Below are 26,301 nucleotides of genomic sequence, written 5' to 3' on the forward strand. Positions count from 1 at the left end.
CTGTTATGACCACCTGCTCCCAAATAACCAGCAATCACTTCCCAAACAACTAACTCAGTGACTTAATATAATTTATAAATGTTCGGCTGATAGCTCAGGCTTGTTACTAACTAGCTCTTGCAACTTAATCCATTTCTATTCATCTATATACTGCCTTAGGGCTCATGGCATTTACCTCTATCCCATTTTGTATGTCCTACTCATTCTCCATCTGGCTGGCAACTCTTCAAACTCCCCCATTCCTCATGCCATCACTCTCGGTTTGGCTTTCCCACCCAAATTTATCCTGTTCAGCTATTGGCCAGTCAGCTTGTTTCTTAAACCAATCATGGTGCCACATACTCACACGGTGTACAGAAGGATTATTATTCCATGGCACATATCTGACAGGTACACCAGTCAGTGAGCAAATCACAAGGGATCAGAAGTTTGCTGAGCAATGTTTATGAGCTCCAGAGTTCCTTCACCACTAACAAGCTTCTCTACACTTGAGTCCCTTGGAGCTCTGTGCTAATGGCTTGAGTTGGAAACCGTGAGAAGCATCATTCACAGAGGCACCTGGTGCTGAAGAAACGCCTGCACACCTAGCTCTGACTCTCCTCTTGGGACAATGTGAGGCTGGCATACACACAAGTCTGTGAGGATGTGCCCTGGGGAGCATTGGATGGAAGAGGATCTATGATCTCTGTGAAGTTGTCTTGGCGTAGCTGGGCATAGGTCACCTCCCGTGAGTGTTCTGCTGCAGACACCTGCCATCATGAGACACAAAGTATGAAGAGAATTGCCAGGTGGGATTCGGGAAAAGGAGGGCAGGGCAGTGGGGAGGGCTCACCTGTGAGTCCACCTTCCTGTAGTCCTCAGGTTGACTGTCCTCCAAGTCACCATCTGGAAGGAAAGGTGAGAAAGTGGGCATGTTTCACATGAGTTTTTAAACTATCTTGTTTTATGCTCTATATTTTAGAGAAGACCAGCAGAACCTGAGTAAAAGACAGCAACGTCACACAGCAAGGTGGCACCTCCCACCCCTTCTGCTCGCCCCCGGAGGCCTCCTAAGCCCTACGAACACCCCTTTCCTCAGAGAGACTCACTCCACCTTACATTTATTTTTTTCCTCCATGTCCATGGCTGGGCTGGACCTGAGTGAGAAGAAGTGGAAATGTTAAAGTATGCCTGAGAAATTATCCAAATGGAATTTTTAGGGGTTGTGGGTGTAGCTCGATGGCAGAGTGCTTGTCAAGCATGTAGGGGCCCTGGCTTCAATCCCCAGGACTCAGACAAAAATCTTAGATAGAGATGCAGGGGTGTATTTATTGGGAGAGCCCAAAATTACCTACCTCTTATATTTCACTTGGCTGCTGGTCTCACCATTGGTGGCCCCTACAGAGAGACAACGATCAGTCTTAGAACCTACCATGCCCATACACCCCTCCCAGATTAATCCCCCACTGACTCTTGGGACGTACTGCATTTGGCACAATGGCAGCAGAGGCAGATGAGGAGGAAGAGGAGGAGGAGAAAGCAGACAGCAGCAACTGAGGCCCAAATCACAGTGTGGTTGTATGTACCTAGAATTAGAAAACAATAGTGATCCGTTATTAAATGTCAGTTCTATTAAGTCACTCATCCAATCAAACATTTATTGAACACCTACCTTACACCAAACACAAACCTAGGCATTTAGGAAACGATAGGCAACATCTGCAACAAAATAATTAAAGCAACCAATTCGTGCATTGTTGACCACATAGGCAGTATCTATTATGAGTCTTTTAAACACAGTCTTTTTTTCTTTCCATCTTTTTATTTGAATTAGAAGCAAGATTGTTTTACATGTCAATCCCAGTTCCCTCCCCCTCCCATACTCCCCTACAGCCCCCCCAACTAAAACTCTACCTATCACATATCCTTTCTGCTCCCCAGGGAAGGTGAGGCCTTCCATTGGGGTCATAAGAGTCCATCATATCCTTTGGGATAGGGTCTAGGCCCACCCCCGTGTGTCTTGGCTCAGGGAGTATTCCTCTAGGTGGAATGGGCTCCCAAAGTCCACACCTATGCTAGGGATAAGAGCTCAACTACTACAGAAGGTTGCATAGATTTCCAAGGTCTCCTCACTGAAACTTATGTTCCTGGGGTCTGGATCAGTCCCATGCTGGTATCCCAGCTATCAGTCTGGGGACCAAGAGCTCCCCGCTGGTCAGGTCAGCAAACACAGAGTCTTACTATGTAGCCCAGGACAACTTCAACCTTGAGACCTTCTTGCCTTCAACTGGCAAAAGCTGGGATCATGGGCAGGCACCAGCACACCCAACTGATGAGGCAGATTAAATACAATAGCAAAGAAAATTCATTTGGGGAGATGGTCCTTAAAGGATAAGAAACACCCAGCCCTCTGAGTCTCAAGGAGAGCTCTTCCCATATAGTCTATGAAGAACATACACTAATCTTGACCAGGAGCCTGAACGAACCATGTACAGAATGGACAATCAGGAGACAGCAGGGGAGGCTGCTTTCTAATAAAGATTAGAGATCAAAAGAGACATGAAACAGTCAGAAACTGAAAACCATTGCAAGCTACGAAGGCAAGTATAAATGAAATAACACCAACTTTGGGATTGGCGTACAGTGACTAACGCATTGTGTCCTGTTTGTTTTAAAAAGAACAGAGCCTCTTAACAAATGCTGGAAAACTCTGAGTCAGCATGGCTGAGGCTTACACATTTGTGTGCTGCACAAGTCACAGCAGCCAGGAAATTGAAGGAGGCCAGATTAGACGTGATGGGGGAAGTACTTCTGTGTGTGTCTATCTTATTGATTGTTTAATAAAGTTCTGTTTGGCCAATGAGCCAGCAAGTTAGACAGGACTAGGAGTCAAAGAGGATTCTGGGAAATGTAGTAGAGAAGTGGTGATCCAGGCCGGAAGTGACATAGCAAGGAGACTCATATTTAAGCAAAGATGAAACAGGAAGTATCCCTTTTCCCCCTCTGTTCTTCCTCCAGCAGTGCAATATGATCCACCGGCAAGGAGGGATGCCAATAAGGCGTCCGATAAGATAAGTCTTATAAAATATATAGATTTATGAAAACTAAGACTGAGATAACAGATGAGAATCCTAGTCATTGGCCAAGCAGCATTGTACCTAATACAAGTCTCTCTATGTATTAACTTGAGCCCTAACTCGGGCGGGTGGCTGGCGGAGAGCACCCACGTGGCAGTAGGGCTCGGCGGTTTTGGCGGAAAGATTTATCATAGCATAGATGTCCATCCACACATGAATGGATGAAGAAAATGTAGTGCATAGACAGAGTGGAACTTTACACAACTGGAGAGAAAAATGAAAACAAGGTACACATAAGAAAATGGATGAAACTGGACATTTTTGGATTACACCAAGTAAGCCCAACTCAGGAGTGATAATAACACATGATATCACTTATATATGAAATTTCCATTTAAAATGTGTGTGGTGTGCTGTGTGAGTGTGTGTGTGTGTGTGTGTGTGTGTGTGTGTGTGTGTGTGTGTGTGTCTGTGTGTCTGTGTGTCTGTGTGTGTGTTGAAACTAAGAAGGGAGTTAAGAGAAAAAAATTCAAAATAGGTAGGAAATTGAAAGTATAATGAAATTACATAATAGGAAAGCAGCAGCAGAGACTCTTGGTGGGGAAGGAGCAGTAATAACACATATGGCCTTGAACAGAGATCTCTGTGTGTGCACCATCATGCTTGGCCTGAAATTTTAATTTAAAAGGTTAATTGAGTCAGTCATTGGGTGGCACATGCCTTTAACCCCAGCACTTGAGAGGCAGAAGCAGGTGGATCTCTGTGAGTTGGAAGCCAGCCTGGTCAACAGAGCGAGATCCAGCACAGACATGGTTACACAGAGAAACCTGTCCCCAAAAAAGCAAAAGAGAAAGCATTTTAGTTAGAAGCAAAGAAGGCATAAGGCTGGTGAGATGACTCAGTGGATAAGCATAATTGCTTTAGAAGCATAAGGGTCTGAGTTCAAATCTCCAGCATCCACACACATACAAGCACACAGAGAAGCCTAGCTGGTTATGTTTGTGACCTCAACACTGGGTGATGGAGTCATTAGAGTTTCAAGAGGTCGGTAGTCCAGGCATGCATTAAGCTAAGGTCTAGGAGTCTTGCTGAAGAAAAGGAGGAGGGAATTAATGAGCCAACAGAGAGTCAGGATCATGATGGAGAGCCCACAAAGACAGCTGACCTGAACTCATGAACTCTGGACAGATAGGGAGATGGCATGGGACCAACCTAGGCCCTCTGCATGGGTGTGATGGTTGTGTGGCCTGGTCTGTTTGCAGGGCTCTTACCGGTAAGATCAGGACCTCTGCCTCGCACTTAGCTGGCTTTTGGGAACCTGTTCCACATGCTGGATTCCCTAGCCCAGCCTTGATGCAGGGGGACAGGGAGAGGAGCTTGTCCTGCCTTGACATGATGGGCCATGCTTTGCTCAAGCCCATGAGAGGCCTGCCCCTTGCTGAATGGAGCTGAGGAGGAGTGGGTGGGGATACGGGTAGATGGGAGGGGAAAACAGGAACAGAGGAGGAAGGGGAAACTGTGGTCAGAATTTAAAAATGTATGAAAAAAATATTCATTAAAAAAGAGTTTAGTGGTCAGCTAGCCTAGCCTAAAGAGCAAGCTGCAGGTTGGGTGATAGATCCTATCTCAAAGACATAAGTAGGGTGATAGAGGAAGACACCTGACACCTTGCTCTGGCTTCCATATGTGGGCATGCACCCACACCCTGTGAACATGCACCACACGCCGCACACATTTAAAAAAAAGAAGAAGACAAAAGCAGAAGTAGAATCTAATTACAGGAAGGAACGAAAACAGCTAACAGCAGAGACGGGACACGGGAGAGCACAGAGAGGGACGGTAACGATGAGACCAAAGAACAATGGCACATGTGTAAAGATACATGAGTCCAATCTATGACTTCATGTGTCCTAATAGGAAAACACTTTTCTTTTTTTTTTTTAAGAAAATGCACTTCTGCACCCACAGCTAAACACTGAACTGAACTGGAATCCAGATGCCGAGAAGGACAAGTGATGAGCAAAGGGGTCCAGACCAGGCTGGTGAAACCCACAGAAACAACTGACCTGAACAAGGGGGAACTCTTGCTCCCAGACTGATAGCTGGGATAACAGCATGGGACTGATCCAGACCCCAGGAATATGGGTTTCAGTGAGGAAACCTCGGAAATCTATGGGACCTCCTGTAGTATTGAGTACTTATACCTAGCATAGGTGTGGACTTTGGGAGCCCATTCCACCTAGAGGAATACTCCCTGAGCCTAGACACACGGGGGTGGGCCTAGGCCCTATCCCAAAGGATATGAGAGACACTGATGAACCCCTAAGGAAGGCCTCACCCTCCCTGGGGAGCAGAAAGGGTATGTGATAGGTAGGGTTTTAGTTGGGGGGGTGCGGCTGTAGAGGAGGATGGGAGGGAGAGGGAACTGGGATTGACATGTAAAACAATCTTGTTTCTCATTCAAATAAAAAAATCAGTGAAAAAAGTAAAATAAAATAAATACATGAGCGAAAGAAAAAAGAAAATGCACTTCTGTTGATGGTATTGATTAGCAATGTGACAGGATCTACCTAAGAGACAAGCTTTTGGGCAGGTCTGTGGGGGGTAGCCTAGATTCAGCTAGTCTCTAGCCTTGCCTCTGAGAGACCATACTGATCAGATTAGCTGAGGTGGGAGCACCCACCCTAAAGGTGAGAAACACCAGTCCCCAAGCTTAGACCACTGCACTAAAAAGGAGAAAGGTGGATGAGCTGAAGCAGCCATCTCTCTCTCTCTCTCTCTCTCTCTCTCTCTCTCTCTCTCTCTCTGCTGCCTGCTTCTTAAAGACTGATGCAATGTGACCAACGGCCTCAAGTTCCTGCCACCATGCCGTTCCCACCATCATGAATGCGCCTCAAGTACCTCAAACTGTGCAATAAAGTGAAGGAACCGGCTTCCCTTTTGGCAGCCATAATGGTCGAACACGTGCTTCTATGACCTTGACCTAGACACTAGAAAGTCAGATGCCTGTCTCGTGACAGGGAGCCAATCAGAAGTTACCTGGTGGCGCTATGCTTTACAACCCTGGGTGTGCTTTACGGACAAGCGCACGACAATGACGTAGAGAGCATAGCAACCACCCTGGGAGGGCCTATGAGCCATAACAACCAGTTGACCAATCAACACAGGGCAAGCCCTCCAAGCCTGGAGGCACACCAATCATGAGCCTGTGCGTACCCCTAGACACTCCCCTTACGCTGCCCTATAAAGATCTATGCGCAGCAGCTTCAAGCCGTCTTTTCTAGCCGTCCACCATGGCGGGTGGGTGAAAGACCCAAGCTAACATGGGGTTAGCTCGTTAAATTACAATAAAGCCTCATGCAGTTTGCAGCAAGCTCTCGAATCCGCCTGGTGATTGGGGTGACCGCGAACCTGGCCTGAGACCCCGGATACTTGAGTTTTCGGGGGTCTAACAAAAGTAAACCGTGACATCCTTAAATTATTTTTGTCACTAGCTTCATTACAGCAATAAAGGGGATAACTAGAACACTAACTAGTTTTGTTGCGGCCTGGCCGGCCTCAGCTCCAAACCACGACAGCCATGAGGTTCGGCCCGAGTGGGGGACGTGGTCTTGAAAACTCCTAGCAACCCAACAGCGACAAAGACTAAACACAGGCATCTTGTCATCTCTAGAGAGCTCTCGGTTCCATTTTGTAAAACTAGAGTCTCTTGTTTATTTAGCATCTTTTTGGCTGTTTTCTAACCATGCTTCCATGGCCACGAGGAGGCCATTTCTGTCCATCTGTTGAGTCCTCTCTGCTCCCTCGCTCCTAACTCTCTGTCCTCACATGTTATTTACACACCTAGCCCCTCCATCCAGGTGGAGGCCTATTCAAATGCTTAGATGTGAAATAGGGGACATTCCCCACTGAGACCATGTCATTCAATAGCAAATCAGTTAGCATCCACTATTCAATGCAGACCGGAGCTCCTGGTTCCTGGAACCGCTGGGAATTTCATAATGGAATTTCCCTCGCTCCCGACATACTAGCATATACAAAAGATGGGAATTTTTTCAGCCAGAAAGATGGAGTAACTGATGTAAATGCCAGAACGTAGAAGAAAACATGGGTCCTCATATTGAGCAAAATAAATCAGATTCAAATAGTATGTGTTCAATCGCCTATGTGGAATATGGATAGATACATACATATATACATACATGCATACATACAAAGATTGATACAACCCACAGTTAAACCTTGAACTGAACTGAAATCCAGATGCAGAGAAGGAGGACTGATGAGCAAAGGGGTCCATACCAGGCTGGTGAAACCCACAGAAACAGCTGTTTCTGAACAAGGGAAAACTCTTGGTCCCCAGACTGATAGCTGGGAAACCAGCATGGGACTGATCCAGACTCCCTGAATGTTGGTGTCAGTGAGGAGACCTTGGAAATCCATGGGGCCTTTTGTAGTGGATCAGTATTTATCCCTACCATAGGAATGGGCTTTAGGAGCCCATCCCACATGGAGGAAAACTCCCTGAGCCTAGATACAAGGGTGTTGGCCTAGGTCCTATTCCAAAGACTATGACAGACTTTGAAGACCCCCTATGGAAGGCCTCACCCTCCCTTGGGAGCAGAAAGGGTATGGGATAGGTAGGGCAATAGTTTGTGGGGGCAGGGAAGGAGGGGAGGGAGAGGGAACTGGTATTGACATGTAAAATAATTTTCTTTCTAATAAAAAATATTAATACATAGATAGACTATAGATACATGAGAGATAGATGGATGGACAGACAGATAGATGTGGACTCTGTCAATACAGGGATAGACATGAGGGGGATGCATGAATGCTTTCCAATTGGGGGCTCTGTAGATATGTGTGTTAAATGTCTGCAGGAATGAATTTCAAATATCTCATTGGATATATAGTTCTGAAGATCACAGAGATATCTTGGCTGCCGCAATAAAATTAAAATCCATCAAAAATGTTGCATAGAGTGGACACTTAGATATGTGCAGCCCCCTACAACACCCTGTGTGCCACCTGCTCACATAAAAACTCATCATGTGCCATCGCCTTCTCTATTCTACAGGGATTTCTTCCTCCTGCCTCCTCAAGTCCATCTTTCCATCTTTAACACGTGTACTTGACGTTTTCTATCCCAAGCCTTCAATCGCAAGTGTTCCCCAAGTTGAACCTCTATGGCCCGGTCCATTTTGGTTCCCATACCTGAAACATGTCCAATCTCTAAAACCCCAAGACATCCCAAATGACCAGAAGTTCTAAGATATAAAGGAATAAGTCTCCTCCCTAAAGAAATCTGGCACTGCTGTTCTGAGTTCTCTTCTGTTAATGTTTCCTACATTCTTCACTGGACTTGAAGGGCCGATGGTTGTTCAGAGGTGGCACTATAGTAACAAAAGGTGATGGGTCAGGGAAGTGTAGTACTCATCCCTCATCAAGGAAACTTCATTATGCAACAGACAAAGACCTTTACACATTACATTACATATAATACTACAAACATAACAAACAAAATGCAAAGTTGTCGAGCTCAGCCACAATGAATACGTATACAAAACAACCCCTACATTGTAAAAGAGAGGAAGGAAAGATTGTAGAAGCCAAAAGATCAAGGAATATGTTGTGGGATTGTGTCTCCTGCAAATGTCAGAAGTAACACCCAAAAAGTTCTACTAACATGACTGCCTAAACATGAGCTGGACAAAGACAGCAGAACAGAAATGTCAAAGTGGATGGAAGAAAGCCCATGAGCCCTCAACCCAACATAAGTAACTACAGAGAACTAGGAATTTCCCACTGAGAGTGGGAGAAATAGTCTTCCCCAGAGAAGAGAAGACCAACTGGTTATGCAATACCAAATGGACAGCTCTGGAAACACACAACACCATAACACAGACTGAGCAGGTATTAGACTGAACATATATTAGAAATATATATGTATATACATGTATGCATATAGAAAAATGTGAAAAGAAGCCATGGATTTGAAAGAGAGCAAGGAGGGGTAGGGGGAGAATTTAGGGAGAGGAAAAGGAGGGTGGAAATGATGTGTTATAAAGGTAAAGATGATCTCTTAAGACAAAAAATTGATATCAAAAAATCACCATCAATGGAGGAACTAGCAGATTTTCCATCACCATAGTCTAGTGATGTACTTGTCTCACAGACAACACAGAAACGAACATTGGAGGATAACGGTCACCAGTCAAGTGGCACACCGTCTTTTACAATGGTTGCCATTATGGATAGGTGAATACTTCTATTCTCCAGATGGATCTCCACTTGTATCCGTCCCCAAAATAATACAATTAACACTTGATGTTCAGAGTCCATAATGTAAATGAAGCGATTACACTCAGAATAGCAGCGCCCTGGGCAACATACAGCACACAGGAGACGTAACAGTGGAATTCATATATGCCACATGGATCTCTTGAGTCTCTCTAAGCACAAGCATAAGGAACAAGAACCAGACATACTTACCCGGGATGGACAACTCAAGGGGATCACTAGGGAGTGACCACAAGTAGGGATTGTTTTTGTAAGAGCCAAAGCATCTGTAGGTCCTCCTGTGTCCTGGGCTCACAGGGGAGGTGAGGAATGTGTTGTGAGACTGACTTGAACAGTTCTGGGGAAAGGAAGCATTTCCACCTCTGCAGAGGATGAAGATGTCAAAGAAACGAGGTGGCTGACAGAGGAGAGTCACATTTCTTCCTGAGAAACCCTGAGGTCCTGAATCCACAGTAAGGGATGGCTTCACCCTGTAAACACCTGAAATAAAGAGACCTTGCTATTAGTTGGTCATGGTGACACGTGTCTTTAATTCTAGCACTCAGGAGACAGATGCGGATGGATCTTTCTGAGTTTAAAAACAACCTGCTCTATACCCAAGTTTCAAGGTCAGACAGAATTACATGGTAAGTCCCTGTCTCAAAAGAATTACAAAAAGACCCTTCTCTTAGTTAAGACCTCTATTGTAGTGATGAAACGCCATTCACAATAAACAAGTAGAGGTGGAAAGGGTTTATTGGCTTACCCTTCAACATGGCTGTTCATCACTGAAGAAGCCAATACAGGAACTCACACATGGCAGGATGCTAGAGGCAGGAGCTGATGCAGAGGGTGCTACTACCTGGCTTGATTCCACTGGCTTGCTCAGCCCACATTCTTATAGAACCCAGGACTCCTGCCCAGGGGTAGCAGTGCCCACCATGGGCAGGGCCTTCCACATTAATCACTACTTAAGAAAATGCCTGGCAGCTGGATCTTTTTTTTTATATTAAGATTTAATTTTATTTTTTCTCCATTTTTAAATTTAAATTAGAAGCAAGATTGTTTTACCTGTCAATCCCAGATCCCTCTCTCTCCCCTCCTCCTCTGCCCACCCCCACTAACACCCTACCTATCCCATATCCTTTCTGCTCCCCAGGGAGGGTGAGGCCTTCCATAGGAGGTCTTCAGAATCTGTCATACCCATTGGGATAGGGACTAGGCCCATCCCCCGTGTGTCTAGGCTCAGGGAGTATCCCTCTATGTGGAAAGGGCTCCTCCCAAAGTCTAGGGATAAATAATGATCTACCACAAGAGACTCTATAGATTTCCAAGGCCTCCTCACTGACACCCATGTTCTTGGGGTCTGGATCAGTCCCATGCTGGTTTCCCAGCTATCAGTCTGGGGACCAAGAGCTCCCCCTTGTTCAGGTCAGTTGTTTCTGTGGGTTTCACCAGCCTGGTCTGGACCCCTTTGCTCATCACTCGTCCTTCTCTGCAATTGGATTCCAGTTCCGTTCAGTTCAGTGTTTAGCTGTGGGTGTCTGTCTGCTTTTACCTTGCAGCTGGATCTTATGGAGGCCTTTCCTCAACTGAGACTCCTTCCATTCTGACGACTTTACTTGTGTCAAATTGACAAAAAATTAGGCAGGACAGCCCCGTTACTTTTAGACTGATTAAAAATGGCCTACAATTCACAGAGTCTGACCAGAGAGAAGAAAAGATGAAGACAAAAGGAAAGTCATCTCTTGCTAATCTATCAGGATCACAAAATAGGTTTCTATTATTTTTCCATGAACCAGGATCATAGAGAGGCTCTACATATGTAAGAAGGCTGGTGGCAAATCCATGAACTGCATCCGTTAGGAGCTATAGTCACAGTTCTGAGGAGAGCCCAGAACAGGATCAGCACAGAGGGAGGATCACAAACTAAACCAGGGGGTCTGAGTTGGAATCTTAGATGGTGGAGTTCTTGCCTAATATGCAGAGTGCCCCTTGTTCTATGCCCACCACCCTATGAATGGTGTCTTTGTCCAGGTCAGTAACGCTAGTGCTAGGAGACGAGAAGCAGAGGGATCATAAAGTCAAGGTTATGTTTGGCTACATAGAAAGTTCAAGGGCAGTAATTCATCTCATGTCGATCTGCATTGGCTGCATTCGCCGAGGCTGTGTAGTGAGCGTACAGGCCTGAGCCTTCATGGAGATGGAGCCTTCCCTGGAATCCTCAAGCCTCTGGCTGGCCTTCAGCACCACAGGGACACGTTCTCAGTCCCTGTTTCTGGAGGGATTCCTTTGAATTGAGCCATCTATTATGACTGCAAGGTCTTGCCCATTTATATCAGAACTGTTCTGTTAACTCATGAAACGTATAGTTAAGCATTCCCTTTCTCCATTCCAAAAGAGCTTCTCTCTCCTTCCCCTTGCCTTTTCTGAGCTGTAAGGAAACCTCTTGAAATTGGTGTGAGTTTACTGAGGTTTCATCACACAAAGGGAATCTTTCTTGTGCCATTAACCACGTAGTTGGTACACAGCACTCCAGGCTTGGAAATGTGCACACACACACCACTGCTGGCCAAGCAGCAAAATCTTGAGATGGGAATGAAATCCCCTAGCATGTGTGGCGTGATTCAGATCAAAAACAAAGAAACAGGACTCTAATCAGTTTTTTTTTCCTCTCAGACTTTATGGATAATGTGACCTACTCATATGCAAATTTTCTATTTCTAAAATTCCTACTATGACATTCAGTGCTGTTCAGCATAATTAAACAATGGTTTTTTTCCAACTTTTTATTTGAATTAGAAACAGGATTGTTTTACATGACAATCCCAGTTCCCTTCTCTCTCCCGTCCTCCCCAGCCTCCCCCCAACTAACACCCTACCTATCACATATCCTTTCTGCTCCCCCTGGATGGTGAGGCCTTCCAAGGGGGTCATCAGAGTCTATCATATCCTTTGGGATAGGGCCTAGGCCCACCCCCGTGTGTCTTGACTCAGGGAGTATTCCTCTATGTGGAATGGACTCCCAAAGTCCACACCTATGCTAGGGATAAGTACTGAATTATTACAAGAGGTCCCGTAGTTTTCCGAGATTTCCTCACAGAAACCCACGTTCCTGGGGTCTGGATCAGTCCCATGCTGGTTTCCCAGCTATCAGTCTGGGGAGCAAGAGATCCCCGATGTTCAGTGGAACTGTTTTCTTGAAATTAGATTATTCTTTTATTTCAGGATGTTTCACTGCTGACACTGGAGATGAAATGTAATTCATAACTTGCACTAAATGTATATTTCTTTTCTTAAACATTTACCATTCTTATTTATATTTTTATGGATTAAAATTTATAAAACACAGATCAGTTAATATTGCACTTAAATAATTTTACCTTTTTAATGTGTTTTTTTACTAGACTAATTCTGACTTAAAAACGTGGAGGCATGAACAGAGTTTACAGTGGGCGCAAGCGTTTGGGAAGAGGTGGTCGCTTCTCTGTGATCCAGAGAGCACATGGTGTGCCTTCTGGGTTCTCACTGCCATTTCCTGGGTTACACCCTCTGACTTGTCCATTCTGACTCGAAAACTAGAAAGTTGAACTTACCATAAATTACTACTAGTAGATTAAAACCAAACCTTTGAAGCAAAAATGAAAACAATAAAATCATAATCTGAGTAGAAAAAAAAGAAAGTTCAAGGGCTGTATGAGACACGTGAGAAGATGTCTCAAAGAAACCTGTCAATAAAAATGGAAACTGAAACGGAAAGGCTGAAATGAGAGAAGAGAAAGAGGCGAGAGAAAAAGAGTAGAGTAGAGCAGATAGGGGAGGGGAGGGGAGGGGAGAGAAGAGGAGAGGAGGGAGGAGGGGAGAGGAGAGAAGAGGAGAGGAGGGGAGAGGAGAGAGGAGAGGAGGGAGAGGAGGGGAGGGAGGGGAGAGGAGGAGAGGGAGAAGAGAGGAGGAGAGGAGGGGGAGAGGAGAGGAGAGGAGGGGAGGGAGGGGAGAGGAGGAGGGGAGGAGGAGAGGAGAGGAGGAGAGGAGGGAGGGGAGAGGAGGGGAGGGGGGGAGGGGGGGAGAGGTGGGGAGGGGAGGGGAGGGGAGGGAGAGGAGAGAGGAGAGGAGGGGAGGGGAGAAGAGGGTAGGGTAGGGGAGGGGAGGGGAGGGGAGGAGAGGGGAAGGAACGTGAAGAGATACAGGGCAGGTGTTGGGCAGATGTGGTTCAGTGAAGGACACATCACAGACTGATGCTGAAGAACAGTGTCCTTGGGCAGTTACTCACCTGTCACCACCAGCTCCACTTTGTCACTAATTTGTGACCATTCACCTCCCTTGGTGTATTGACAGTAGTAAATCCCTGCACTGCTGTGTGTCATATCCTGCAGCCTGAATTCAAACACCTCCTGGGCTCCCTCTGGGGTATGTTCAAACCATTTTCCATCGGGTGTAAAATGGCTTAGACGAGCTGTGGTCACCCCTGGAGGGGTCCTGCAGAAGATGCTCACATCACTGCCTGTGGAAACCACAGCTCCTGGAACTGCCCAGATGGAAGGTTGGGGTGGTGGCCCTGGAGAGACACAGGAAAGAAGCCCTAGTCTACTGATTTCAGGAGAGACAGCATACCAAGCAGCCATACAGTCGCCCAAAACAATTACTAATCAAAAGAATGCCCCAGAGACACGACCATAGGGCAATATGTGGGGACAACGCCTCTGTGGATGTCCCTTCTTCCCAGATCACTCTACCTTGTGTCAACTTGAAAGAAAACTAATCAGCTCACCTCCAAAGTGAAGCCTCATCAGTTTCAGAATTCAGTTTCTGGCATATTTCTGAAGACATAATCATCTTTACTGTTCACAAACAATGTAAGAATAACTCTCACACCTTAGTGCTATCAACTGTCCAACTCCTTGTCTCCCCAGAGTCCAGGAATGAACCCAGGGGTTGGCATTCCGATCACCACAGCTCCCCACTTCCTTGGCCCAATCAACAGGAAATCGCATTAAATCACTAACCTATGTCTGGCCTGTCTCTTACTTCCATTAAAACCCAACCACTATGACCACCTCCAAAAGCACACAAAGTATGAGAACCTCTGAAAAAACTGAACCCCATGTATGAAACACCCACATTAGACTTCATTTATTCACCTCTATTCATTAAGCTTGGATCTTCCAAAGAACAGATCTCAGTAATAGTGCCAGAAACAGCCAAGGTGAGAAGAGGCAGGGAAGAAAGAAAAAAATTGACACCAAGTGTCATATCTTCAGGAGGGAATATTGTGTGCAGGTACCACCTCCTTGGGGGCATTTGTTTCAATATCCATCAGAGGCAGATATCAAGTGGGCATTACTAGCATTTGATGGAGGATCTCCACCTCAAAGATGTCTACAATAGCAAGGACTAATCATTAAGTAAGTGTGCCAGTGGCTGCCAATGAAAATCCCATCTCAGGATCTACCAAAGATGCCACAAGCTCCTCCCATGCTACTCCCAGGCAAACTCAGTTTCCCTTGGATAAAACAGAGAACAGACTCACCATACTGTGCCCAGATCCTCTGCTCCATTAAAAACACTGAAAACAAAGCAAAAGGCCTGATAAGAGAAGTCTGTCTTGTTATACACTGATCCCAACCCCAGAGCTCAGATCAAGAGACCACAGACAGATGGACAGGCTGGGGCCAGGGAAGACTCCTCTGCAGCCATAAGGCCAGCTCTTCATAGAGAAAATGATCTGTGAGAGGAGCCCAGGATATAAATCTCTGATTCTCTATTCCTTACCACTCTGGCTAAAAAATAATGACCCCCTGTCTCACCAAGTCCCAGAAGAGCAGCTCCAAGGCCCATGGCAGTGCTTCATGACAGATCTCCACATAAACAGAACTCAGAACCAGTGACAGAGTCCACACAGAGGGACACACTCATGAGAATGAGAAGGCTGAGGGACAGGGTGGTGACATCCACCACAAAAGAGGAACAGGATATGTTCTTACACAAGACCTCTCTCTGACTTCATTCTACCCCACAGCTCTGGGATGGGCAACAGTTCCTCTGTGCACTTACAATTCTGGCTTTAAATTCTCAATGACACAATTTAAAGGCATAGGGGGATGCTGTTCCCTGGTATCCCCATATCTGGTGTAGGAGACTTTAGCCAATATTTCTGTCTGAATTGCAGCCAGACAACACAGATCATGAATGTAAAGTTTACTGGAACAGCTAGACTCTTCTTGTTGGGACACAGGCAGACACCAAATGTGACAGCATGGACGCTGGGGACCAGTGCCTCTGTAGTGTGTAGATGTTCTCAGTAAATTCCCCTGACCAGATAACTACAGAGCCAAGTCCCTACATCTGACTGACAAATCAAAAACGAAAAATTGAAAACAGAAGATGGAACTAAACAGAGAATTCTCAGAACAAGAAATACACATCGCTAAGAAATATTTTCCAAAGTGTTCACCATCCTGAGCCATCTCAGACATTCAAATTAAAACTAATTGGAAATTTCATCTTACTCTAGTCAGAAGGGCTAAATAATAAAGTGAAAGTTGACATCCAGTTCTCTTGGAGTATGGGCTAGGGAGAGAGGCAGACCTGGAGAGGTGATGGAGGTGACAGGTGACAGGAAGGAATGAGGTCTACTGTCACTGCCCAGTACTCTAAAAAGGATGCTATGCAACACTCTGGAGCTCATGCAGACTCAGTCCCTGAACCTGCCTCCTGGCCACGGGATACTCCAGGCTCTAGGCGATGATGGAGGCCTGAAATGAGGAAAGGTTCACTGTCTGGATTGGACCTCCTAGAGTGCCCACCATGGTCTGAGATACATCAAGAGACCATGTCGGTATGGACGGTACACAATGCTGCCCCAAGCTACGATAAAGTCTGAAATCCATGTGTGCATCAGCCATTGCCTGATGCCTTGGTGATGTCCTTGGGTTTTTCTGTCTCAGGGAGCCACGCTGGTGGGAAAGACGAGTGAAATCACCTCACACCATTTGGAGGCTCATGGTCTGTGCAGCCACCTAGGGTCTTGAGTGCAGTTCTTCAGCAACAGTGGCAAGAATTCATTACAAATGCCACAAAACAATGAGGAAGGTGATTAAGAAAGGGGGAAGTAGAGAAGAGAGCAAGGAGCTGGCAGCACTTGATTAAAAGGGACCGTTTGTCCATGCATACAGAGCCGTACATAGCCACACAACACATGGTGTAGTGACTTATGGCCATAGGGCCCCTGGGTTGCCTGAATGATAGCAGAGGCATCCTGCCAGATGACAGGGAGTGGGCCAGCATAATGCCTGAATCCTAAGAAGGAGTGGTCAGAGCTCCTGATATGGCCAAGGGCCATGTTGCTGTCTGTGGCCCACATTACCACAGAAACCCATGCAGATGCCTGTGTTGGGGCTGCCTGCTGATGCCAGGTTCATGTCTCTGGGTGAGGGAGATCTGGCCCTGCCATGCTTGGAAGAGCAGGCCCCAGCAGAACTCTTCTCAGTTGGTGACTTCTTGTGTGATGGTACCAGAGACTTATCCTCCCTTGGGAGGCTTGAATTAGGAATCTGACCATGCTCCAGTGAATATATAGACAACACAAAATGGATTTTTTTCTTTTTGTTTGAGGTTGGCGGGGGCAGGTCAGAGGGGAGGGGACAGACAAGGGAAATGGGGAGGGAAGTCAAATTATAAATAAAAACATAATTTTTAAAAAGGAAACAAAAGATATTCACTTGAACATACCAGAGTAGCAGAACAAGAAAAAAGCCACCATCTAAAGTAAACTGCCCTGAGCTAACACACATTCTATGCCTGAGACATACAATACCCACAAAATATATCTCTCTGATCACCCAGATCCAATACTCCAGTCTCATTCAGCTCTGTAGCAAACATACTTGGCAAACCAATCCCTGATTTCATCTCTCTTGGATCCCAGAGATCTTCTCCCTTCTACCCAACCCACTCCCACTCATTGTTTTATCCCAGACCCTAATCCAAAAGGGACCCCTTGCTAACGCAAGGGCCTCTCTCCTAGAGCAACAAATAGGCTGAAAGAAAACCCATACCTCTTCTACTACGCCTGAAATCCCATACCTCTAGTTTTATTCCAAGCCCAGAAGCAGGAAATATGTTGTGGTCTCCTTTTCGCTCTACCTCCATCCCTACGGTGTAACAAAAACATTCTCCACCAACCTACCTTCACCCAACTCATCCCATTATCCTAGCCTTCAACAGCAGAGAAATTCCCTGTGAAGATAGAAGAACAGGCCAGCAAAAGAGGCAAAACAGCCATCACACTCTCCACAATTCCAGACAGGAGACAAACCAAGGAAAAAACACACACACCAAAAATAAGAAATATAGAAATCGTCACATAGACCAACAAACCCAAATTCAGATGCCTATATATGACTGTAAAAGAAAGCAAGAAAAGCAAAAGAAATTAAATAGGTAAAGGAAAAAATTCAAAGACTTCAAGACTTGAAAATTGTAATAGAGGCAATAAAAACACATAAACTCAGGGAATGCTGGAAATAGAAAATCTGGGTAAATTATCAAGAACTACAGAAGCAAGCATAACCAACAGAATACAAGATATGGAAGAGAGATTCTCAGCTGTTGAAGATACACTAGAAGAAATAGATTCATCAACCAAAGAAAATCTTTTATTTTATTTTTTTCTTTTTTATTTAAATTAGAAACATGCTTGTTTTACATGTCTATCCCAGGTCCCTCTCCCTACTCCACTCCCCTGCCTGCCACCAAGCCCCTAACCTATCCCCTTTCTGCTCCCTAGGGAAGTAAGGCCGTCCATGGTGGTCTTCAAAGTCTGTCATATCATTTGGAGCAGGGCCTAGATACTCCCTCCTCCGTGTGTCTAGACTGAGAGAGTGTCCCTCTATGTGGAGTGGATTCCCAAGGTCCATTCATGTACTACAGATGAATACTGATCCACAACAAGAGGCCCCATAGATTGTCCGGACCTCCGAACTGACATTCACCTTCAGGGGGTCTGGAACAGTCCTGTGCTGGTTTCCCAGCTATCAGTCTGGGATCAGCTGTTTCTGTGGGTCTCTCGAACCTGGTGTTGACTACTTTGACCAAAGAAAATCTTAATTCAAACAAATCCTTAACACAAAATATCTAGGAAATATGGGACACCATGGAAAGACCAAACCTAAGAATAATAGGTATAGGAATCTCGATCTTCTGTGCCGGGAGGTGGTGGCACACGCCTTTAATCCCAGCACTCAGGAGGCAGAGGCAGGTGGATCTCTGTGAGTTCGAGACCAGACTGGTCTATAAGAGCTAGCTCCGGGATAGCCTCCAAAGCCACAGAGAAACCCTGTCATGAAAAACCAAAAAAAAAAAAAAAAAAAAAAAAAGAATAATAGGTATAGAAGAAGGCAAAGAAGCTAAGCTCAAAGGCACATGAAACACAGTCAACAAAATCATAGAAGAAAACTTTCCCAACCTAAAGAAAGAAATGACTACAAAAGTACTAGAAGCTTACAGAACACAAAATAGACTGCACCAAAAAAGTGCCCTACTACATAATAATCAAATTGCAAAACATACGGAAAAAAGAAAGAATATTAAGAGATCCAAAGGGAAAAGGCCAAGTAACATATAAAGGCAGACCTATCAGAATCACTCCTGATTTCTCAATGGAAACAATGAAAGCCAGAAGGTACTGGACAAACGTTCTATAAACACTAAGAGACCACGGAGCCAGCCCAAACTACTATAACCAACAAAACTTTCAATCACTATAGATGGAGAAAACAAGATATTCCATGACAAACCCAGATTTAAACAATACATATCCACAAATCCAGCCCTAAAGAAAGTACTGGAAGGAAAACTCTAACCCAAGAAAGTTAGCTACACTCAAAAAAAAAACATAGGCAATAGATAATCCCACATTACCAAAAGTAAAAAATGGGACACACACACAATACCAACAAAAACAACAAAATCAAAACTAACAAGAAGCAACAGTCAATGGTCATTAGTATCTCTCAATACAAATGGTCTTAACTCGCCTGTGGAAAGACAAAGGCTAGCCAAATAGCTATAAAGACAGAATCCATCTTTCTGCTGTGTACAAGAAACACACCTCACCTTCAAAGACAGATGTTACCTCAGAGTGAAGAGTTGGTATAAATCGAGGTCTTAATTGGTCTAGATTATGAAAAGCCAGAGTCAGATATAGAGGAAAATGCTGAAAGAGCAGAGATAAGGAGCAAGCCACTTCACACCTTAACTTTGAAGCATCTCAGGAGAAAAGAGAGTGATTTCCTATTTCCCTCTGCTTGTATCGTGCTTCTGTCCAGCTACCTCACTTCCTGTCTGTCTGTACAGACATCCAAACCTCTATAATTAGCTAGTGGCAAACTCCATTCTCTGACCTCCGGACTAGCTTTATTAGTTCAAGCAAGATATCACCAAAGGTTGGGAAAAGATTTTCAATCAAAAAGACCTAAGAAACAAGCTAGTGTATCAATCCTAATATCTAACAAAAACACCTTCAAACTAAAATTATTCAAAAGAGATGAAGAAGGTCATTTCATATTCTTCACAGAAAATATCAATAAAGAAGAAGCCTCAATTCTGAACATCTATGCCCCAAATACAAATGCACCCACATTCTTAAAAGAAACATCACTAAGATTTAAATCATGCATAAAATTCCAAACACTTAGAGTGGGAGATTTCAGAACCCCAATTTCACCACTGAAGAGGACTTCCAGATGGACAATTAAAAATAATTAAAGGAACTAACAGGAGTTATAACTCAATTGGGTTTAACATGCATAGAATGTTCCATTCAAACACATAAGAAAATACCTCATTCTCAGCACAACTTAGAACCTTCTCTAAAACTGACCACATACTCAGCAAAAAATCAAACATCAACACATATTAAATATTGGAATGACACCCCGTATCTTATCGCATCACCACGGTTTAAAGTTAGAATTCAACAACACAAATTACAGAAAGCCTACACACTCATGTTCAATTGCATCACTCCTGGGTCAAGGAAGAAAGAAAGAAAGAAATTAAAGACTTAATAGAATTCATGAAAATGAAGCCACAACATACCCAAACATAAGGGAAACTTTGAAAGCAGCACTAAGAGGAAAGTTCATAGCACTAAGTGCCCACATAAAGAGACTGGAGAATAATCACACAGGAGACTTAACAGAATATATGAAAGCTCTAGAACAAAAAGAAACAAACTCACCCAGGAGGAGTACACACCATGAAATAATCTAATGGAGGGCAGAAAAGAATAAAGTAGGAAGAAAGAAAACAAGACAAAGAATCCATGAAAAAAACAGTTGGTTCTCCTGCAAAATCAACAAGATAGACAAACCCTTATTCGAAGTACCCAAAAGACAGAGAGAGATTGTGAAAATTATCAAAATGAGAATGAATAGAGGAACATAACAACAGACACTGAGGAAATCCAGAGAATCATCAGGTCATACTTTGAAAACCTGAACTCCACAAAATTTGAAAATAAAAAGGAAATGCACGAATTTCTGGATAGCTGTCACTTACCAAAATTGAATCAAGAACAAATAAGCAATTTAAAAGGACCTATAACCCCTAATGAAATAGGAGAAGTAATCAAGAGTCTCCCAAACAAAAAAAGGCCAGGGGAAGATGGGTTCAGTGCAGAATTGTACCAGAAATTCAAAGAAGAGCTAATGCCAATGCTCAAATTGCTCCACACAGCCGAAGCAGACAGGTCACTGACAAAAACTTTTTGAGAGTCAACAATTACTTTACTACCCAAGCCACATGAAGACACAACTAAGAAAGAGAACTGCAGACCAATTACCCACATGAATTTCAATGCAGAACTACTCAATAAAATACTGGCAAATTGAATCCAATAGCACATCAGAAAAATCATCCATCATACTCAAGTAGGATTTATCAAGGGATGGTTCAACACAGGAAAATCTGTCAAAGCAATCCACCAAATAAACAAACTGAAATAGGAAAACCACATGTTCATCTCACTAGAAGCTGAAAAAGCCATGACAAATCCAACCCTTCATGATAAAGGTCTTGGAGAGATCAGGGATAATAGGAACATACCTAAACATAATAAAAGCAATAGACAGCAAGCCAGGAGTCAATGTCAAACTAAATGGGAAGAAACTCAATGCGATTTATCTAAAATCAGAAAAAAAGGAAAGTTTCCACTCTCTCCACACCTCTTCAATATTGTACTTGAAGCTCTAGATAGAGCAATAAGGAGATCGGGGGGATGCAAATTGGAAAGGAAGAAGTCAAACTTCGACTATTTGCAGACGATATGATAGTTTACATGAGTGACCAAAAAAAAATCTATCAGGGAACACCGACAGCTGATAAACACCTTCAGTAAAGTGGCAGGATACAAGATTAACTCACAAACATCAGAAGCCCTCCTATGAATAGACAATAAATAGACTAAGAAATACATCAGAGAAACATGAGACAATACAATATGCACAAACAAAATAAAATAAGATGGAATAATGCTAACCAAACAGGTGACAGACCTGTATAACGAGAACTTTGAGTCTTTAAAAAAAGAAATTAAAGAAGATACATGAAAACAGAAAGATTCCCCATGCTCTTGGATAGGAAGGATCAACATGGTAAAAATGGAAATCTTGCCAAAAAGCAATCTACAGATTCAATGCAATCCACATCCAAATCCCAACACAGTTCTTCACAGACCTTGAAAGAACAACACTCAACTTTAAAAGGAAAAACAAAAGACCCAGGATAGCCAAAACAACCCTGTACAATAAAGGAACTTCTGCAGGCATCACCATTCCTGACTTGATGTTCTACTATAGAGCTATAGTCCTGAAAACAGCTTGGTATTGGCACAAAAATAGACAGGTAGACCAATGGAATTGAATTAATATACAGATATTAACCCACACACCTATGAACACCTGATTTTTGACAAAGAAGCTAAAATTATACAATGGAAAAAACAAAGCATCTTCAACAAACGGTGCTGGCATAATTCTGGAGTGAAAATGATTGGAATAGAATACAGGTAGATTTTTCTCACTTCCACATCTGTAGAACCAGACAGATGACCCTGGCGAGCCTTCACGGTCTCAATGCATTTACGTGTGGGTGAGATCCAGGTGTCCTCCACAGCAGAGACAGTGTGTGTTTTCTTACTCGGGACTGTCGGGTTCGCACAGGACATGAATTGGAACACATTTATAATATATAACCGTCACCACATGACTCTTGGATTACACGAAAAATGCAGTCTGAAAATAACAGCTTGCTTCAGTGTGAAATATAAGCAGCTCTACATTCTAAAACCTGAAGAGGTTCATTTGCATAAATGCTATAAATAAGCCAATTGCAAAAAAAATCAATAAATCCTAGAGTTGAGAGCAGAAATACATATTATATGAAATAATTAGCCAATGAATTTAAAGGAGTTTTTTAGAAAAATCAATAGTATGGATAACTGGACTTCAAAGGCTTTTCCCAAACCATCTGATACATAGACTAGATTTCCAGGTCCCGTGGAGACATTGGAAAGACACAAATGCAGTAGTCAGTGCTAATGGGAAGGGCATAGGACATTTTTAGGCAGAAATCTATTCATTCAGTTGGTTTGGGGGGGGGGGTTATTTCAAGACAGGGTCCTGCTTCAGTCCTTTGAGCGCAGGGATTAGAAGTACTGCCACCACACTGGCTTGAACTCAGCTCCATGAGCCGGCTAAGCATGTGTTCTGCCACTGAGCCACTCCCAGCCCTCTTTATTTCCCTGAGACATGGCCTTGCTGAATTGCCTAGGCAGGCCTTGAACTCATGGGCCCCTTAAATTAGCCTCTCAGATAGCTGGGATTACAGACCTGCCACCAGGTACAGCTAGAAAATCATGCTGCTATAAAATCGTTTGTCGACTGTTATAGCAGTTAAATTTGAAATGTTTAGAATGAATTTTGTGTGAATATATATACATTTTTCTGGTTGATTCACAAACCTATAGAATAAAGCCATTGTACTCTTAAAAAATAGAAAATTGCGTTACCTTAAAGGAAGCATGTGGTAGTCTTCTAGAGAGGAAGGAAGTGTTTGAGACAGGGCCTCATGTGACCCATGCTAGCCTCAATCTCTGTCCTGCTGAAAGTTCCCAGGTGCTGGCATACTATATAGCAAGGAAATCTGAAACAGATTTGTCAACATAATGCCTTTGTGAGTCCATCCTTTTATAATGTTAAGGAATCTTCTTAATGAAAAAAAGAAAAATTATCAGTGTTAGCTGAGTATGTTGGTGCAGTCATGTAATCCTAGCACTGGGAAGAAAGTGGATGTAGGAAAATAAGGACCATTCAAGCCCAAATGGGCCACATGAGACCCTGTCATATGCTAGAATCATTAAGAGAAGGTAGCTATAAAAAGCAACCAGGACTCAAAATAAGACAGCAAACAAAGACAGAGAACATAGAAGTAGCCAATGGGAACTTGTGTGGTAGAATGGTAGACATAAATTGTATTAGTAATTCCAAAAGCTCTACTTGTTTGTATGGGTTTTCTTTTGTTTGTTTTTTGAGACAGGCTTTCTTTGTGTGTAGGCCTGGCTGTCCTGGAACTCACTCTGTAGACCAGGCTGGCCTCGAACTCACAGAGATCCACCTGCCTCTGCCTCCCCAGTGCTGGGATTAACCCAAAAAGAATTTGAATAGGCTGGTTACTATGGTTGAAAGGACACTCTTTTTCTTGTTTAAATGGAATACTAGGTTGCTGGGCGACATACCTAGAATTGGATCCCTCGGGAGGCAAAGATAAGATTGCTGTTGTTTCAGACTAGCTTAGGGTACATAGAGCAACTCCACCTCAAAAAAAACAACCAACCAACCAAAAAAGATAATGCTACAAAAGGATTGAAATTAAGTGATGGGGGAGAGAAACCATGCTGTCGAGATATTAACCAAAGAAATCATACCAGGAAGAGTTCAAGAAGAAACAACAAAAATGATTTACCAAAAAAGTAGGGGGGAAGATGACATAATGTGCAAAGACTCATTTCATTAAAAAAGATCTGAATATCTTTATTTGTATGTAACTAATAGCATGGCCTCCATAAATAAAAAGCAAAGGTTAATCAAATTACAAAGACAAAAGACAGCTAGGCTTTAAGATCCCTGTCTTGAGCAAAATCTGGACAGAACATTTGAACAAATACCACTGAAAGGCCTAGCAGACATGGACTCCAAATTTACAAGCTATTCTTTTATATATGAAATTGTATTTTGTGTCTGGAACTTCAAGTCTGAATAAGTATCAACCAGTTCAAATTATACACAATGCCTTCTTGCAAAGGACTAGGGCTGTCTCACCATATATTTGGAAATATATTTGAAATCCCACCAGCAATGGAGGAGTGTCCCCCTTACTCTGCCCCACCACCACATGTGAGCTTTATGCCAGCCGCCAGCCAGAGTTAGGCCCCAATGAATACACAGAAACTTGTATTAGCTACAATGCTGCTTGGCCAATGACTAGGATTCTCATCTGCTAGCTCAGTCTTAATTATCATAAACCTATATATTTCATAAGACTTATCTTTATAGAGGATGCCTTTTGCTGACACTCTCTCTTTTTTTTCATTCATTTATTTAGTTCATAAATAAAGTCATGCACAATGATGATACAGAATACAGTATGTTCACAATGGCATGGCTAAATTAAACCAATTAACATGTTATATCACATATATTCATCATTTTTGTTTTGAGAACACTTAAAGTATACTATCTCACAACTTTTAAAATATAGCATATTGTTATCAACCATATTTATCATGCTCTCAGTAGACCTCAAGACTTCACAGAGTCCATGCCTCTTGTCCAACTGCAGTTATATATCCTTAAACCAATCGTTTCCCCATTGTTATAAGACCCACATTGAAGCCTAATAGCCACAATTCTGCTCTCTGTTCCCATAAGTTCATCATTTCTAGGTTACACATAAAATTGAAATTGTGTGACATTTGTCTTCCAGTGTGTCACTTATTTTTTTTTGGCAAGCATAAAACTTTACTACTTAATAAGATGAAATCAAATTTGCATGCACAGGTGAGCACTCTCTGAAACACCTTGGATTCATCACATACTTGAGTTTCAATGAGTGTATATATATATATATATATATATATATATATAGAGAGAGAGAGAGAGAGAGAGAGAGAGAGAGAGCAATATTGGCAATATGTTATGCATCAATAGCAGCAACAGCTTTTCCAGGATCTGCAGTCCTCTGAACAAAATTGTAGAGACATCCAGAACACTCCATTTAAAAACAAAACAAAAACAAAAAAACAAACATCAACAACAAAAAAGTAAAAAACAAAATCGCAGAAGACAGCACAGTTGTATTACTCTTGTGGCACCCTCTCTTGCAGTGGCTCACATCCTGCCGCTGGAGGAGGCAAGGGGGAAAAGGGAACACTTCCTCTTTCTCCTTGCTTATGAGTCTCCTTGCTATGTCATTTCCGGCCTGGGACACCACTACTCTACTACATTTCCCAGAATCCTCTCTGACTCCTAGTCCTGTCTAACTTGCTGTTTCATTGGCCAAACAGAACTTTATTTAACAATCAATAAGATAGACATACAGAAGTGCTTTCCGCATCAGCCCACTGCATCAACTAAGCAGGGTTCTTCAGAGCTCAAGAGACTGCAGCATCGACCTTGGGACACACGGAGTCTGCACCAGGTCCTCTGCATATATGTTATTTTGTTAGCTTGGTGTGTTGTGAGACGGCTAACAATAAAAGCAAGCTTGTCTCTGCCTCTTTTGCCTGTTCTAGGGACTCTTTCCTCCTATGGAGTTGCATTATCCAGCCTTGATATAACAGCTTTTACCTTCTGTTATTCTATCTTGTTTTAATTTGTTTGGTTGTTACCTCTTGTAAGCCTGCTTA

The 26,301-nt window shown here is 43.3% G+C and overlaps 1 protein-coding gene across 1 annotated transcript in view; it reads right to left on the reverse strand.

The window, feature by feature from the left end:
* Positions 1–584: 584 nt before the first annotated feature.
* The window catches only part of LOC113830773 (leukocyte immunoglobulin-like receptor subfamily A member 4), a 68,335-nt gene continuing 42,618 nt past the window's right edge, over positions 585–26,301 (reverse strand). The window contains 3 exon segments of the mRNA XM_035449176.1: positions 585–749; positions 833–885; positions 13,609–13,893. Of these exon segments, the coding sequence (XP_035305067.1) occupies positions 585–749; positions 833–885; positions 13,609–13,893 (503 nt within the window).

This window comes from Cricetulus griseus, chromosome 9 (genome assembly GCF_003668045.3).
Source record: "Cricetulus griseus strain 17A/GY chromosome 9, alternate assembly CriGri-PICRH-1.0, whole genome shotgun sequence".
NCBI classification, from domain to species: Eukaryota; Metazoa; Chordata; class Mammalia; order Rodentia; family Cricetidae; genus Cricetulus; species Cricetulus griseus.